The sequence below is a fragment of the Larus michahellis genome, chromosome 16 (assembly GCF_964199755.1).
Source record: "Larus michahellis chromosome 16, bLarMic1.1, whole genome shotgun sequence".
NCBI lineage: Eukaryota > Metazoa > Chordata > Aves > Charadriiformes > Laridae > Larus > Larus michahellis.
Window position 1 is genome coordinate 1,597,624 of NC_133911.1, and position 17,586 is coordinate 1,615,209.

At 66.9% G+C, this 17,586-nt stretch overlaps 1 protein-coding gene across 6 annotated transcripts; it reads left to right on the plus strand.

Annotated features, from left to right (window-relative positions):
- The first annotated feature begins 1,788 nt into the window (after positions 1-1,788).
- Positions 1,789-15,564, plus strand: PHC2 (polyhomeotic homolog 2). 6 transcript variants are annotated; one of them, XM_074560583.1, is made up of 15 exons: positions 1,789-1,957; positions 5,813-6,001; positions 6,095-6,253; positions 6,332-6,409; positions 6,497-6,658; positions 8,001-8,105; positions 8,190-8,403; positions 9,108-9,436; positions 11,923-12,082; positions 13,764-13,972; positions 14,129-14,257; positions 14,405-14,541; positions 14,654-14,795; positions 14,964-15,213; positions 15,381-15,564. In XM_074560583.1, exons 2-15 carry the CDS (start codon positions 5,858-5,860, stop codon positions 15,533-15,535), a joined length of 2,373 nt encoding a protein of 790 aa, XP_074416684.1. In that variant the 5' UTR covers positions 1,789-1,957; positions 5,813-5,857; the 3' UTR covers positions 15,536-15,564. The 6 variants fall into 6 exon arrangements, with proteins under 6 accessions (XP_074416684.1, XP_074416685.1, XP_074416683.1 ...); XM_074560584.1 differs by having other exon boundaries at positions 14,180-14,258; positions 14,427-14,541; positions 14,907-15,213; XM_074560582.1 differs by having other exon boundaries at positions 14,180-14,257; positions 14,907-15,213.
- Positions 15,565-17,586: the final 2,022 nt, after the last annotated feature.

Here is a 17,586-nt window from a genome sequence, read left to right on the forward strand (position 1 = left end):
ACTGTGAATCCACGAGCCCCCACTGCAAACCCATGAGCCCCGCTGCAAAACCACGAGTCCCCACTGCAAAACCACGAGCCCCACTGTGAATCCACGAGCCCCCACCGCAAACCCCCAAACCCGAGGCCGCAGGTTTCCCTGGGACACCCCAGACGAAGGGGTGTTCATTAGCCAGTGGCTAATTAGGTGCGATCAACCGCCCAAATTTCCGCGCCCAAACCCCCTTCTGCAAATCACGTCCCCGCCGGTGGCACCGTCCCCGGGGGGCAGTCCATGGCCTGCACCTCGGGGTGACGCGGGGACAGGGACACGGTGCGGTGCCCTGCCAGCGCCTGCCCAGCCCGCAGCACCCCCGGGTGACACCAGGCCTGTTGTCACCCCCCCTTGGGGCAGCACCCCGCCGGTACCGGCCCTGAGCACCCCCGGGAGCACCCGTGAGTGACACCAGGCAGCACCGGGGACCGGTGCCACCACCCCTGTACTGCGGCATCCCTCCGGTACCGGCTCTAAGCACCCCCGGGAGCAACCCTGGGTGACCCTGCGCAGCAGCGGGGACATGGGGACTGGTGCCACCACCCCATATCACAGCACCCCGCTGGCACCAGCCCTGGGTGTCCCTGGGAGCACCCCCAGATCACCCCAGGCAGCAGCAGGGACACGGGGACCGGTGCCACCACCCCTGTACTGCAGCATCCCTCCAGTACCGGCCCTGGGCACCCCCGGGTGACCCCAGGCAGCAGCGGGGACGGGTGCCACCACCCCTCCGCTGCAGCACCCCACCAGCACCGGCTCTAAGCACCCCCGGGAACACCCCTGGGTGACCTCGGGCAGCGCTGGGGACCGGTGCCACCATCCCCATACCACAGCACCCCACCCCTGGCTGCCCCGGCAGGACCCTTGGGTGACCTCTGTCAACAGCAGGGACGCAGGGACTGGTGTCACCACCCCCCTCCCGTACCCCAGCATCCAACCGGCACCGGCCCTGAACACCCTGGGTGACCCCGGGCAGCACCGGGGACATGGGGACTGATGCCACCACCCTGTGCCACAGCACCCCTCCGGTGCTGGCCCTGGGGGTCCCCGGGAACACCCTTGGGGGACCCAAGGCAGCGCCAGGGACCGGTGCCACCACCCCTCCGGTGCAGCATCCCGCCGGTACCGGCCCTGAGCACTCCCGGGAGCGCCCCCGGGTGACCTCAGGCAGCAGTGGGGACACGGGGACCAGTGCCACCACCCCTTCGGTGCAGCAACCCTCCAGTACCGGCCCTGGGGGTCTCCGGGAGCAGCCCCGGGTGTCCCCGGACAGCACCGGAGACACGGGGACTAGTGTCACCTCCCCTGTAGCATCCTCCGGTACCGGCCCTGGGTGTCCCTGGGAGCATCCCTGGGTGACCCCGGGTAGTACCGGGGACACGGGGACCGGTGACACTGTCCCGGTACCGCAGCATCCCTCCGGTACCGGCACTGTGTGTCCCCGGGAGCACCCTCGGGTGGCCCCAAGCAGCTCCGGGGACACGGTGACCAGTGCTACCCCCGGCACGGCAGGACCCCCCCGGTACCGCCCCCCCCGGGGCTCCCCCTGCCTCCTGCCTCCTCCCCCCTCCCCTCCCGTTGCCATGGCGACCCCGCTCCCCCCGCCCCTTCCCCCCCCCCCCCCCCCCCCCACGTTGCCATGGCGAGCGCGAGCGGCGGCCGCCGGAGCGGCGGAGCGCGGGGCGCGCGGTGGGCGTGTCCGGGCGGGGCGGGCGGGGCGCTGATTGGCCGGTGCCCCCCACGTGACGCGCGGAGGAATGCAAATGAGTTATGGCATCGGGCCGCCGCGCCGCCGCCTGAGGGAGGAGGGAGCGGCCGCGGGCCCGGCACCGGCACCGGGGCGCCCTCCGCCGTCCCCCGCCCGCCCCCGGAGCCGCCCGGGCCATGGCCCTGGCCGGCGGGACTCGCTCCGCCCGGGCCGCAGGTACCGCGCTGCCCGCCGCTACCGGGCCCCGCCGGCTTTGTCTGGGCCGGGCCGGGGCCGTGTGGGGGGGGCGGGTTGAGGGGGGGGGGAGGAGGTGAGGGGGGGCCGCGCCGCGCATGCGCCCCGCCACCCGCCGTGCCTCAGTTTACCCACCCGGCCCCGACCCCACCGGTGTCCGTGACCCCTCCGCCCCCCCCTGCAAACCCACCCCCCCCGTTCCCCACTATAGCCCACCCCTACGCGTGTCTTCCACCCATCACCACCAGTTTGCCCCCCCCCCCCCTCCGGTTTTGCACCCCCTTATTATTACTTCCCACCATCACGTTTCACTGCTTACTACCGTATCCCACCCCCCACCTCGTGTTTCCCTCCCTCCCCCCCACCATATCCCACCCCTCCCCATCACCTTGCACCCCCTCTCGGTTTTTGCACCCCCTTATTGTTATTATTTCCCACCCCCCCATCATGTTCTAATGCCTACTGTCCTGCTCGATCCTACCCCCCACTCGTGTTTTCCACCCTCTCCCACCGTATCCCACCCCTCACCATCATCTGCACCCCCCCTTCTGATTTTGCACCCCCTTATTACTATTTCCCACCCCCTCCAATATCATACTTGAATGCTTATTATTCTGTCTGACCCCCCCCCTATTATATCCCACCCCCCACTAGTGTTTTCCACCCCCCACCATTGTATCCCACCCCTCCCAATTGTCTTGTATCCCCTTTCTGATTTTACACCCCCTTATTATTATTCCCCCCCCCAATATCATACTTCACTGCTTATCATTCTATCTGACCTCCCTCTATTCTCTCTGACCCCCCCCATTATATCCCACCCCCCACTAGTGTTTTCCACACCCGACCACCATATCCCACCCTTCGTTATCATCTCGTACCCCCCCCTTTCTGATTTTACACCCCCTCATCGTTATTTCCCACCCCCCACCAACGTATTTTGCTGCGTACTGTTATATCTGGCCCCCCTGTATTATATCCCACCCCCCACCATCACATCCCACCCCTCCCTATCATCTTGTATCCCCTTTCTGATTTTACACCCCCTTATTATTATTTCCTACCCCCCCCAATATCGTATTCCACTGCTTACTATTCTATCTGACCCCCCTCTATTCTCTCTGACCCCCCCTCTATGATATCCCACCCACCATTAGTGTTTTCTACCTCCCACCGTCACATCCCACCCCTCACCATGATCTTGCCCCCCTCCTCTGATTTTGCCCCCCCTTATTATTATTTTCTCCCCCACACTATCATACTCCACTGCTCATTATTATCTCTGACCCCCCCACTATAGTCCACCCCTGCTAGTGTGTTCCACCCCCCCCACTGTATCGCACCCCTCACCATCATCTTACACCCCCCTTTCTGATTTTACACCTCCTTATTATTATTTCCCACCCCCCCACTATCATTTTCCACTGCTTACTATTCTATCTGACCCCCCCTCTATTATATCCCACCCCCCGCTCGTGTTTTCCACCCCTACCACTATATCCCACCCCCCACCATCATCTTGCACCCCCCCCTTATTTTGTACCCCCTTGTTATTCCCCCCCGCTATCATACCCCACTGCTTACTATTCCATCTACCCCCCCCATCCTCTCCCACCCCCCCCTTACATCCCACCCTCTGCTATGATTTCTCCCCACCCGCATCATTTTGCACCCCCATTTTAGGCTCAGCTCGGGGGGGTTCCAGCTCCTTCCCGTGCTGCCTGTGGGACCCCCCCACGACCCCCACCCGTAGTGGGTCCTGCATGGCCCGGTGGTGCCAGAATTCTTCCTCTTTTGTTTATTTTGGGTGGGTTTAATGGTTTTGGGGGGTGTTGCAGGGGTCGGAAGTGCGTCCCCTCGGTCACCTGTGGCTCAAAAGCAAGGTCCCCCCCCTCTGACACCCCCAAAATCCACGGGGGTTTGGTGTGGGTGAGGATGGGGGACTTGGACCCATGGTGGGTGGGTGGCGGGAGCTGCTGGGGGTGCCTGCGTCGTGCTCTTTCCGGGGGCATTTTGGCTCCGGATGGGCCCGGCATGGTCGCTCCATGATGGCCCCGTGTCATCCCGATGCCACCAGGCTCTTCTTGAGGGGGGAGGGGGCGGGGGGAAGGGTCCATGGTTGCTAGTTGGGGGAAAGCACTTCCCAGAATTTGGGGTGGACGCGTGGCAGCGGACACCCAAGGCTGGGTCGTGTCCCCACTGCTGCTTCGTGTGACAACCCTGCACGTGGCCCGGGACATGTGCTGCCACCCCTGTGGCCACGTGCACATCCCACCTCGTGCTCCAGGGCATTGAGGCCCTTGAGGAGACACAACCCCATGGGCCACCGAGGCCGGGGACATCACCGCTGCCACCTCCCTTGGGTGCCGTACTGGGCCTGGAGGCAGCTGTCATGGTTTGGCGGGGACCATGCTGTGGCATGGCCACCAAGGCCACCCGCTGTGGCCACTGTCTGTGGTTTGCAGTGCCCTGCACTGCTGTCCCTGGTCCCGCCATGGTGGCACCCATCATGGTGGCACCCATCACCGGCAGTGCAGGGGCTCGGCAGGGACGGGTGTCACAGGCAGGTGACTGGAGCTCCCTTGGCACGCATGAAGCCACCAGAGCGTGGTGGCCATGGGTGGCTGTTGGTGACCGCGGACCCTCACAGCCACCATGGTGGTGATGGTGGTGCTGCCCGGAAACTGCAGCCTCCACAGCACCCGTCCCTCTGTCCCTGTCCTCCTCCTGTCCATCTGTCCCTCTTCTTCCTTCCGTCTGTCCTTCCTTCTGCCTTTTCTTCCTTTCGTCCCTTTCCTCTGTCCAACCTTCCTTCCATTCCTGCATCCCTCTCCTACGTCCATCCGGCCTTCCTTCCGTCTGTCCTTCCCTCCCTCCCTTCATCTCTCTCTGTCCATCCATCCTTGCTCCCGTCTGTCTGTCTGTCCTTCCCTCCATCCCTTGGTTCTTCCCTTCCCTCTTGTCCTTGGTCCCTTTCCTCCTTCCTTCCATCCATCCTTCTGTCTGTCCTTACTTCTGTCCTTCCATCCTTCCCTACCTCCTTCTCTCCCTTTCCATCCATGCTTCTTGTCCATCCTTTTCCTCCTCCTGCCTGTCATTCTGTCTGTCCTTCCCTTCATCCCTTCCCTGCTTCCATCTGTCCTTGTGTCTCTCCTTTCCTACTTCCGTCCATCCCTCCCTCCCTCTCTTGGTCTCTGCTCCCTTCCATCCCTTTCCTGCTTCCTTCTGTCCTGTCCTTTGTCCCCTTCCTACTTCCCTCATTTCCTTCTACCCGTCCGTCCCTTCGTCCCTCTCCTCCTCTCATCCGTCTGTCCGTCCATCCCTGCATCCTTGCCTTCCTCTCTCCCTTCCTTCCAGCCGTCCCTCTGTCCGTCCTTCCTTCTATCCTTCCCTTTCGTCCATCCTTCTTTCCATCCATCCTTCCCATCATCACTTCCCGTCCTTCTGTCCATCCTTCCTTTCAGGAGACCCCCTGACCCCCCTCTTTGTGGGGGCAGGATGAACCCTGGGGCCTCCCACCCTCCTTCCTCCACCCACCATCCTCTTCCTCCCGCTCCAGCTTGGGTGATCACGCGGGTGCACCCCTTCCCCCTGCAACCGTCTGGCACCCATGGGTGCACCCTTGGGTGGGGGATGCTTCGCTCTGGGACCCTTCAAAAGGGGGGGTTGGGGGTTCCTATCCCCATCCCAAACACCGCGGGGGGGTGCCCATGCGCCCATCGGCACAGGCACGCCGGCACCCCAGCCGGAACCCTGCGCTGAGGCTCGAGGCAGATACTGGGTGATAACTTCGGGTGCCCCCCCTCACCCTTTCTTGCCCCCCCCCTCTGCCCCCAGCTCTAGCCTGACCCCCGCCGCCTCGCGGCGCCCCGGCAAACCGCCATGGAGAACGAGCAGCTCCCGGCACCTCCGCCCGCCAGCAGCGCCGGCGGCACCGCCACGACACCCAGCAGCACCGGCACCGCGCGCCCACCCGCTCCCCAGATCTCCGTCTACAGCGGCATCCCCGACCGCCAGACCGTCCAGGTACCAAATTTGCGGGGCTGGGGGCTGGAGGTTGTGGGGGTGGCATTTTGGAGTTGGGGTGCAGCCCAGGGTCGTGTTTGCACCCCCCAAAAGGTGATCCAGCAAGCGCTGCACCGGCAGCCCAACACGGCGGCGCAGTACCTGCAGCAGATGTACGCGGCGCAGCAGCAGCACCTGATGCTGCAGACGGCCGCGCTCCAGCAGCAGCACCTCACCAGCGCCCAGCTCCAGAGCCTGGCCGCCGTCCAGCAGGTACGGCGCGCACCGCCCGGGGGGCACCCATGGGTGCTGCGGTGCGGCACGCGGGTGACGCTTGGCTCTTGTCCCCAGGCGAGCCTGGCGGCAAACAGGCAGAGCGGTTCTTCGGGGGGTAACGGCGCCCAGCCGGCACCGGCGCAGCAACCCACGGTGAGTCCCGCCTGTCCCTTCCGGCACCCGTCGCGCCGGCACCCGTCCGCTGCGGCACCCCAGCCTTCTCCTCCTGTCCCATTGCAGATCAACCTGGCGACGTCACCGGCGGCGGCACAGCTCCTGAACCGGGCGCAGAGCGTCACCCCTGGGGCCTCGGGCATCGCGCAGCAGGCCGTGCTGCTGGGCAACGCCGCCTCGCCCGCCCTCACCGCCAGCCAGGCCCAGATGTACCTGCGGGCGCAGATGGTAAGGGGCCGCCGTCGTGCCTGGCGCCCTGCCCCATGGCGCTGTGGGGTGGTGGGGACCGGTGGGGTGCCTTTCAACTTGCTGTGGGGTGGCCAGGACTTGTGAGGTGCCCGTTGTCCAGCTGTGGGGTGGCTGGGACCCATGGGGTGCCCGTCGTCCTGCCTGCAGGGTGGTCAGGACTCGTAGGGTGTCTGTCATCCTGCTGTGGGGTGACCAGGACCTGTGGGTGCCCGTTGTCCGGTTGTGGGGTGACAGGGACCCAGTGAGCGCCCATCATCCAGCTGTAGGGTGACAGGGACTCATTGGGTACCCGTCACCCTGCTGCAGGGTGGCCGGGACTCAGAGGGTGCCCATGGTCCAGCTGTGGGGTGGCCAGGACTCGTAGGGTGCCCATCATCCCACTGTAGGGTGACAGGGACCCATGGGGTGCCCGTCATGCTCTTGCTGGGTGGCCAGGACCCATGGGGTGCCTGTCATCCTGCTGTGGGGTGGCCAATACTCTGAGGGTGCCCATGGTCCAGCTGTGGGGTGGCCAGGACTCGTAGGGTGCCCATCATCCCACTGTAGGGTGACAGGGACCCATGGGGTGCCCATCATGCTGTTGCTGGGTGGCCAGGCACCATGGGGTGCCCATCGTCCTGCCGTGGGGTGGCTGGGACTTGGAGGGTGCTCATTGTCCAACTGTGGGGTGGCCAGGACTTGTAGGGTGCCCATCGTCCCGCTGTAGGGCAGCTGGGTCTCTATAGGGTCCCTGAACCTGTAGGGTACCCATTGCGCTGATGTAGGGTGCCCAGACCCATAGGGTGCCCATCGTCTTACTGTAGGGCAGCTGGCACCCATAGGGTGTCCGTCATCCTGCTGTGGGGTGGCCAGGACCCATAGGGTGCCCATTGTCCCCTCGCGGGGTGGCCAGGGCCCATAGTGTCCCCATTGCCCCATTGTGGGATGGCCAGGACCCATAGGGTCCCTGACCCCATAGGGCGCCCATCACCCTGCTGTGGGGCACCCAGACCCCACATGGCACCCACATCCCTGTTGGGGGGTGCCCAAGCCCAGGAGGGTGCCCTTTGCCTTTTGGGGGGGGGGGGGGGGGTTAGGACCCTATAGAGTGCCCCCCATATGGTGCCTGTCCCTTGCACCCCTCCTGGCACTGGGGGTCCCTGGGGACACGGGCAGGGGGGCACATACGTGTCAGCCCACCCACCATCCCAGGCCCCACACCTGTGCCGCCCCACACCTGTGCCACCCCACAGGGACACGGAGTTGAGGGGGGGGGGGACACGCATGGGGTGCCACCTCCCCACGTCGGGGGGCCACGCACACACTCTCTGTCTCCCCCCAGCTCATCTTCACGCCCACGGGCCCCGTCAGCGCCGTCCGGCCAGAGAGCCCTGCGCCCGCACCGCCGCCTGCCCCGCCGCCCGCACCGCCACCCGCCACCCCCCAGGTGAGCCCCCCCACGCCCCCACCCCACCGCCAGCCCCCCACACTCCTCCCCCCCCACAACCCCCCTGACCCACTGCCGTTGCAGGTGCACAGCCTGGCCCTGCGCCCCGCTGGCCCCCACCTCCCCGCCCTGGCCATGAAGCCCCCCGGTGGCCCCCCACCCCGGGCTGGCCCCCCCCGGGGCCCTCCGCCGGACCCCCCTGCCGAGCACCTCAAAAAAGCTGAGGGGCCTGATGCCCGTGCCCACACTTTGGCCCGCGCCGCCGCCCCCGCTGCTGCCCACCCGCTTGTCACCCCAGGTAAGGTGCTGTGCCATGGAGGGGGGGGGGGCCACCCATGGGTGCTGGGGGAGTCACAGAGAGGGAGTGGTGCTCAGCTGGGGCATTCACTCTGAAACCTAATGGTGGGCCTCATGGTTTTCTTACCTGTACGTGGGACTGGCGGCCCCATATACCCACTTCAGGGGTGCGTCGCCCCTGCCTTGGGTGCTCAGAAAGCCAGGGGGAGGGTGGGCACAGCCTCGTGGGGTGTTCACTCTGAAACCTAATGATGGCCCGCACTGGTGTTTCCTATGTGTCGGCATCCAGCTTGTATCTGGGACCTGTGGACCTGCACACCCCCTCAAGGGCCCTGCCCGGGAAGGGACTCAGCACCCGCAGCACCCATAGGGTCCCGAGGCCCTATGGGGTGAGCTTCTGCAGTGGGGTGCTGGGGGCTGGAGCAGCGAGGGCATGGGCCAGGGGACCCCACGGGATGCTGGAGCCTGGGGGTGCTGTGCTGGTGTGGCTCCCAAACTGGGGGGACACCCCCCGGGACAGCCTGAGCCCAACCTCCTGTAGCAGCAGTGGGAGCTGGCAAAGCTGGTTGTCAGTAGGCACCAGAGTGAACAGATGCTAACGTGAGGAGCAGCATCACCGGGGGGGAAATCCTGGGGGTGGGGTCCACTGGGGCTAAGGTGCCAGTGACGAGGGGGGGTCCCTGTCCCCCGTCGCTGTCCCTGCAGCCTACGCCCCGCTGCAGCCCCCCCAGTTCCTGCAGCAGCCGCCAAAGCCGATGCAGCCGCAGCAGCAGCAGCAGCAGTTCGTCATCCAGCAGCAGCAGCAGCAGCTGGCGCCCCGCGGGCAGCCCCCCCCGGGCCCCCCCACTGCCCCCCAGCTCCAACCCCTGCCCCCCGCCAGCCCCGGCCCGGCCCCTCAACCCAAAGCGGGGGTCCCCCAGGGAGCGGGGGGCGAGACCGGCCCCCCCAACGGACACCCCGGCTGCCACGCTGCCCCCCGCAAGTTCCAGCACGCCTCCGCCGTCATCCTGCAGCTGCAGCCGGCCGGCGCCACGGTGAGGGGCATCCCTGTCCCGTCCCACCTTCCCCCGAGCCCCCCCGCTGGGTTGGGGGGGGGGGGGGGGGGGGGGGGGGACACGCTGGGTGCAGGGCAGGGGGGGCTGGGGGGGGGAATGGGGGCTTGGGGGGGGTGATGTGTACACACATGTGCGTGTGTGGGCAGCTGGTGTGTGTTCGTGGGGGTGTGCAGGTGCCTGAGCCCTGCACGGGGGGGGTGTGTGTGTACGTGTGTGCACATGTGTGTACCTGATCCCTGCGGGGGGGTGTGTGTGTTCGTGTGTGCACACGTGTGTACCTGATCCTTGCACGGGGGGGTGTGTGCGTGTACGTGTGTGCACACGTGTGTACCTGATCCTTGCACGGGGGGGTGTGTGTGTACGTGTGTGCACACGTGTGTACCTGAGCCCTGCGGAGGTGTGTGTGTGCGTGTACGTGTGTGCACATGTGTGTACCTGAGCCCTGCACGGGGGGGGGGTGTGTTCGTGCATGCACACGTGTGTACCTGAGCCCTGCGGGGGGGTGTGTGTGTACGTGCGTGCACACGTGTGTACCTGAGCCCTGCGGGGGGGTGTGTGTGTACGTGTGTGCACACGTGTGTACCTGAGCCCTGCACGGGGGTGTGTGTGTGTACGTGCGTGCACACGTGTGTACCTGAGCCCTGCGGGGGGGTGTGTGTGTACGTGTGTGCACACGTGTGTACCTGAGCCCTGCACGGGGGTGTGTGTGTGTTCGTGCGTGCACACGTGTGTACCTGAGCCCTGCGGGGGGGTGTGTGTGTACGTGTGTGCACACGTGTGTACCTGAGCCCTGCACGGGGGTGTGTGTGTGTACGTGCGTGCACACGTGTGTACCTGAGCCCTGTGGGGGTGTGCGTGTACATGTGTGCACACGTGTGTACCTGAGCCCTGCACGGGGGTGTGTGTGTGTTCGTGCGTGCACACGTGTGTACCTGAGCCCTGCGGGGGGGTGTGTGTGTACGTGTGTGCACACGTGTGTACCTGAGCCCTGCACGGGGGTGTGTGTGTGTTCGTGCGTGCACACGTGTGTACCTGAGCCCTGCGGGGGGGTGTGTGTGTACGTGTGTGCACACGTGTGTACCTGAGCCCTGCACGGGGGTGTGTGTGTGTTCGTGCGTGCACACGTGTGTACCTGAGCCCTGCGGGGGGGTGTGTGTGTACGTGTGTGCACACGTGTGTACCTGAGCCCTGCACGGGGGTGTGTGTGTGTACGTGCGTGCACACGTGTGTACCTGAGCCCTGTGGGGGTGTGCGTGTACATGTGTGCACACGTGTGTACCTGAGCCCTGCACGGGGGTGTGTGTGTGTTCGTGCGTGCACACGTGTGTACCTGAGCCCTGCGGGGGGGTGTGTGTGTACGTGTCGTGCACACGTGTGTACCTGAGCCCTGCACGGGGGTGTGTGTGTGTTCGTGCGTGCACACGTGTGTACCTGAGCCCTGCGGGGGGGGTGTGTGTGTACGTGTGTGCACACGTGTGTACCTGAGCCCTGCACGGGGGTGTGTGTGTGTTCGTGCGTGCACACGTGTGTGGCTGCTGGGTGCACGTGTTGGTGTGTAGGTGGGCCAGGTCCCTGCACGTGTGTGTGCACGTGTGCGCCCGGGGCTGCGCCTGTTGATCCACGCACGTGTGTCTGATCCACGTGCGTGGGCGTGCACACAGGCGTGAGCACTCGTGCCACATCCACGCGCGCACGTGGCCTGTGCGCGCCTGCAGACATGCATGCCTCGTGTGTGCGCACCGCGTCCTTGCACCTGTGTGTGCACGTGGGGTGTGCGTGCGCATGATCCATGCGCGTGTGCTTGATCCCTGTGTGTCCGCGTGCACGCGTGTGTGTGCGGACTCCTGCCTCATCCGCGCACGTGCGTGTGCATGCGTGTACCTGTTCCGTGCATGTGTGCATACGTGTTTGCCCGCTCCATGCACGCGCGTGCGCACGTGTGCCCACATCTCTCCACGTGCCTGATCCGTGCGCCTGTGTTCACCATCCGTGTGTCTGTGCGCACTCGTGCCCGATCCGTGCACACGTGTGTACTTGCTCCATGCACATGTGTGTGCACCCGTGTCCCCGCTCTCTGCATGCGTGCACACGTGTGCTTGATGTGTGTGCTCGATACGCGCACGCATGCGCACACGCTTGGGCCGGAGCTGTGCTCGTGTGCGTAACCGCTCCGTGCACATGCGTGCAGACACGTTTGCCGGGTCCGTGTTGCGTGTGTGCGCGCGTGCATGCCTGACCCATGCACACGCGTGTGCATGTGTCCCGGGCCTGTGCACACGCGTGTGCAGGTGCACGTGCCCCATCCAGCACGCGCGTGCACACACGTACGCACGATCCACACCCGCGCGTGCCATCCGTGTGCACACCCGCGTGTCTGCCCCCTGCATGCGTGTGCGAGACACGCGTGTGCGCCCTCACCCTCTCACACGCCTGTGCCCCCAACCCCCCCCCTCCCCCCGCCGCAGCCCCCACTCGGGGTCCCCGATGGCACCCGCCGGGACCCGCCGCCGGCCCCGAGGAGCGCCGCCAGCCCGCCCGCCGCCCCGCCGCAGCCCCCCGCCCTCTCGCCGCCCGCTGCCCCCCCGCGACCCGACACCCCCGAGGGCGAGCGGCCCCCCACGCACGGTAAGCCCCACGGCCCCCCCACTCGTGGGGTGGAGCTTCCCCCACCCCACCCCCCCCATCTCCTCCACCCCCCTGGTGGGCCGCAGCGCGGGGGGAAACTGAGGCACGGGTGGGCGAGCGGCACCGGTGGGGCTCCGCGGGGAGGGGGTGGGGGGGGTGGGCTGTGGGGAGCCCGCGCGTGTCCGTGGCGTCGCCCCACGGGTGACACGATGTCGGGGGGTCCCCGGAGGTGTCGCAGCCCCGTTGGCCCCGGGCCCGTGGCCCCGCTCTGCCCGGCGGCCCCCCCCGCTCCCCCTCAAACGCCCCCCACGCGTGGGCGGGAGGGGGCGTGGCCCAGCCGCCCCCGAGGCCCCGCCCCCCGCCCAGGCCCAGCCAATCGGCCCCGCCCTCTGGCGGCGTGGACGCGCGCGCGGGCGCGCGGGGGCGGCCAATGGCGTGGCGGGGGGCGTGTCCGGCGCCAGGCCCCGCCCTCCCCCGCGCAGCCGCCGCCGCCGCCCCGGCCCGGCCCGGCCCCGCCGCCGCCGCCGCCTTTGTCCCCGCTCCTCCGCCGCCGCCGCCCGCCCGCGCCGCCTTTGTCCGCCCCATGGGGCCGCCGAGCCGCTGAGCGCCGCCGGTGAGTGCGGTCCGGCCCGGCCCCGCCCGTCCTCCGCCCCGGCGAGGCTCGGCCTGGTCCGGCCCGGCTCGGCCCGGCGGGGCGGCGGGCGCTGACCTCACTTCCGCATCCGCCCCGCTTACCCCCCCACCTCCGTCGTCCCCCCCGCCCCGGTCCCGGCTCCGCCGCCCGGCCGCAGGTAGGGGCAGGGGGGAGCGGGCTCCGTCGCCGGACAAAGGTGGTGGGGCCTACCGGGGCCTAGCGAGGCCTACCGGGGCCTTACCGGCACCCGCCGGGCCCTGCGGGGGCGGAGGAGGCCGGGCGGGGGGAGATGGGCCCTTAGCGGGGCGTATCGGGCGTACTGAGGGGGAGAGGGCCTTACTGGGGGAGATCGGGTGTTTCCGGGGTGGGTCGGGCCTTACCGGGGTCTGCTGGGGCCGTACCGGGGAAGATCGGGGTGGGTTTTTTTTTTCGGGGGGGGGGGGGGGGGGGGCTGGGGCTTTACTGGGGTCCGCTGAAGTGTACTGGGGCGTACTGGGGGAGATCGGGTCCTTCCGAGGTGGATCGGGTCTTACGGGGGTCTGCTGGGCCGGACTGGGGCGGATGGGGATTTTGGGGGCTTGACTGGGGGAGATGAGGATTTGGAGGGGGGGGGGGGGAGGGGGAGATTGGGATTTACTGGGGTCTGCTGGGACGTACCAGGGCCTTACTGGGATGTGCTGAGGCTTTCCTGGGGGTTTACTGGGACGTACTGAGCCTTTACTGGGCACATCTGGGGGCTCTTTAGGGTCTCCCGGGGTATTTGGGGTCCATCTGGGCCCCCCCAGGTCCCTTTTTTTGGGGTGCGCGCGGGGGGGGGGGGGTGGGGGTGTGTTGAGCATTGAGGAGTGCCCTTGGGGGCTTACTGGGACTTACTGGGAGCGGCGGCAGCTGCTCTTCCCCCCCCCCCCCCCCCCCCTTCTTCCCCAGGCAGCCCAGCTGTATGGTAATAGGGGCCCCGGCGTCACCGCCGGCGTCACCGCGTCCCCCGTAACCACCCCGTTGTCTCTGTGTGTGTGTGTGTGTGTGTGTCCCCCTTTCCTTTGGCAGAGCCACCCGCCGACCGCCTTCATGCTCAGCCCCAGCCCCTCGCCAGCGCTCCCGGCATGACCTCGGGCACCGGCAGCTCTGCCTCCACCGTCGCCGGCGCCGCCCCCCACAATGGTGAGAACAAACCGCCCCAGGCCATCGTGAAACCCCAAATCCTCACCCACGTCATCGAGGGCTTCGTCATCCAGGAAGGGGCAGAACCGTTCCCGGTACCGTATCCCTCATCCTTAGCCGGCGGGGGGGGGGTTTTAGGGCTTGAGGCGGGGGGTCATTTTGAAGGGGGGGGGAGAGGGGGGATTTAGGGGTGGGGGGGCACCCAGCGGTGTTTTCTCCACCACCCCCACCCCCCCCCCCCCCCCCGGCAGGTGGGGCGCTCCTCCTTGCTGGTGGGGAACCTGAAGAAGAAGTATGCGCAGGAGCTGCTGGCTGAGAAGCTCCCGCCGCAGGACAACACCACCACCACCGACTCCGAAATGGAGGAACCTTATTTACAAGGTAGCGCTCGACCCCCCCGAAACGAGCCGGGGAGGGTACAGCCCCCCCCGCCCCCCCCACCCCGCCCCTTTCCTTTTTATTCCCCCCACCCCGCAGTGCCCGTTTCGGGTTCCCCCGCGCCTGAGCTGGTTGCGTTTCTCTCTCTGGGTGTCCCTCCGCGCCCCCCAGAATCCAAAGAAGAGGGGAACCCCCCCAAACTGAAGTGCGAGCTCTGCGGCCGCGTCGACTTCGCTTATAAATTCAAGCGCTCCAAGCGCTTCTGCTCCATGGCTTGTGCCAAAAGGTATCACAACCTCCCCCCCCCACCCCCGCTACCAAAAAAAACCCCCAAAAAACCCCCCCACGACAGGATCCGCCCCCCCCCCCCTCCCTCACCACTCCCCCCCTCCCCGCAGGTACAACGTGGGGTGCACGAAGCGGGTGGGTTTGTTCCACCCCGATCGCAGCAAACTGCAGAAACCCGGCGGCCCCCCCCACGGCCGCCGTCGGACCTGCAAGGGGACGCTGCCCACCCTCGGCAAAGACACCAAGAAGCAGGTGAGGGGGGGCGGGGGGTGGACACACGACACGGACACGGGGCGGGATTCGTCCCCCGGGGTTGCGGGTGACGCGGGTGGGCTCTGAGGCCGGCGCTGCTCCGTCCCGCAGCCGCCGGTTTCTCTCCCGCCGGGTTCGGTGCCTCTTTCCGTGACGGCGTCGTTGCAGCTCAACCACAGCCAAGAAGATTCCAGTCGGTGTTCGGATAATTCGAGCTACGAGGAGCCGCTCTCCCCCATCTCGGCCAGTTCCTCCACCTCCCGCCGACGCCAGGGCGAGCGAGACCTGGAGCTACGCGAGATGGACCTGCCCGACGTCCACGTCCGCGACCTGGCCGGCATCGGCCACCGCTTCCTCCCCAGCGAGCCCAGCAAGTGGAACGTGGAGGACGTCTACGAGTTCATCCGCTCCCTGCCGGGTGAGGAAGAGTCGGCGGGGAGAGAGGGGGGAAAAAAAAAAGCCCAAAAAAATTTTGCAAGGGGAATAGGTGGGGTTTTGTTTTTTTTTTTTCCTGAAACGGGGGGGTGGGGGTGGTTTCTGAGCGTGCCCTCCCCCACCCCCCCCCCCACCCCGGCATCTCCGCAGGTTGCCAGGAGATCGCGGAGGAGTTCCGGGCGCAGGAGATCGACGGGCAGGCGCTGCTGCTGCTGAAGGAGGATCATCTCATGAGCACCATGAACATCAAACTGGGGCCAGCCCTCAAGATCTACGCCCGCATCAGCATGCTCAAGGACTCCTAGAGCCGGTTGGGTGGGGGGCACCCATGGGACACCCCCCACCCCCCCCCCAACCCCTCTCAAACCCTCTACCCGCCCCGTGGGGTGGGGTGGGGGTGGGGGTGGGGGAGCTGGGGGTTTGGGGGGGGGGGAGCCACTCGTGAGCACAACCCGGCCCCGGGGTGGCCCCCCCGGGGTGTGTAAATAGGCCGTAGCTAGAGCGGGCCCCCCCCTCCCCCCCGGCCCCGTATTGGGGTGGGGTGGGGGGGTCACCCCCCCACACACACACACACACCCACACACACACACCCCCTTCTCCGGCAGGGAGGGGAGGGGTCCCCGCGTCTCCCCCCCCTCTCCGTGTCCCCGTCCCCCCCACCCCCCTCCCCAAAACGGCAGGGCGAAGCAGGACGATTGCCTTAACATGTGCCCCCCCCACCCCCCCCCCACCTCCTCAAGCTGGGCTTTGGGCTACCAGCCCTGGGGGGGTGTTAGCCCGGTGCAGGGGGGAGTGGGGGGGGGGGGGGTGGGGGGGGTGTCTCGGGGTGTGCAGAGAAGGCGTCACCCCCCCACCCCACCCCACCCCCTGCGGGGGCTGTTTTGGGGGCACCTTAGTAGAGGACGGTGGGGGGGGGGGGTGTCCCCCCACGGCAGGTAAGGACCCCCCCCCCGCACCCCTCACTCCCCCCCCTTACCCCCCCCCCCCCCCCGGCCACCACGGTCTTTTTAAGAAAAGAAAAGGAAAAAGAAAAAAAAAAAAAGGAAAAAAAACACACGCCGCCCCCCCCCCCGCCCTTTTTCCTGTTTTTTTTTTTTTTTTTTTGTTTTTAATAAACACTGAAAAAAAGAAAAGAAAAACTCGGGGCCCCCCCAACTTTTTCTCCCCCCCCCGCCCCCGTTTCCTTCCTGGGTAAACCGAGGCAGCGCCTTGGGGATGTTCCCGAGTGCCACCGAGGGCGGTGGGACGCTCCGTGGGCGATGGGGACGGGGCTGGTGTCACCTCCCCGGTGCCCTCCTGGCCTGGGGGACCCTGGGGGTGCCCCTGCTGCCCCCTGAGCTGGGGGGGGGCGGCGCTGAGGTGTGTGTGTCACCCCCCCCAGCCCCGTGGCCACCGCCACCTCCCAGGAGCCCAGGGTGGAGGGTTGAGACCCCCCAAATCCCAGCGCTTGGGGCCCCAACGTGCGGGAGATGGGGAGGGGGACAGGAGGGGACACCCACCATGGTGGTGGTGGCCCTGGAGATGGTGGCCATGGTGACGTGTCCTGGGGGGTCTGTGGTAGGGTGTCCCGGGAGCCGGTGGCCATGGTGGCGAGGTGTCCATGGAGACGGGGCCCATGATAAGGTGTCCCCAGGGCTTGTACCCAGGGTGGTGACACGTCCTCGCAGCTGGGTGCCCATGGTGGGGGCGTGTCCCCAAAACTGGTGACCCTGGTGAGGCGTCGCTGGAGCTGGTGGCTGCAGTGAGGTGTCCCCAGAGCTGGTGGCCACGTCAGTGAGGTGACCGTGGAGATGGTGCCCGTGGGAAGGTGTCCTCAGAGCTGGTGAGATGTCCCCGGGGCTGGTGGCCAGGGTGAGGTGTCCCCAGAGCTGATGCCCACGGAGAGGCATCCCTGGAGATGGTGGTCACAGAGAGCTGGTGCCAGCTCCCAGAGGCGGTGCCTGTGGTAGGATGTCCCCAGAGCTGGTGACTGTGGTGGGGTGTTCCTGCACTGGTGTCCCTGGGGCTGGTGCCTGTAGTGGTGACATGTCCTTGAAGCTGGTGGCCATGGTGACGTGTCCTGGGGGTCTGTGGTAAGGTGTCCCTGGAGGCGATGGCCATGGTGAGGTGGCCCCAGAGCTGGTGGCTGGAGTGGTGACACGTCCTTGGAACTGGAAGCCATGGTGAGGCGTCCTGGAGCTGGTGCCCAAGTTGGTGAGATGTCCATAGAGATGGTGGCCATGGTGAGGTGTCCCCAGAGCTGGTTCCTGTGGTGGTGACATGTCCTTGAAGCTGGTGGCCACGGTGGTGAGGTGTCCCTGCCCCTGGTGCCCACGTTGGCGAGGTGGCCCCGAAGCTGTTGCCCATGGTGACATGT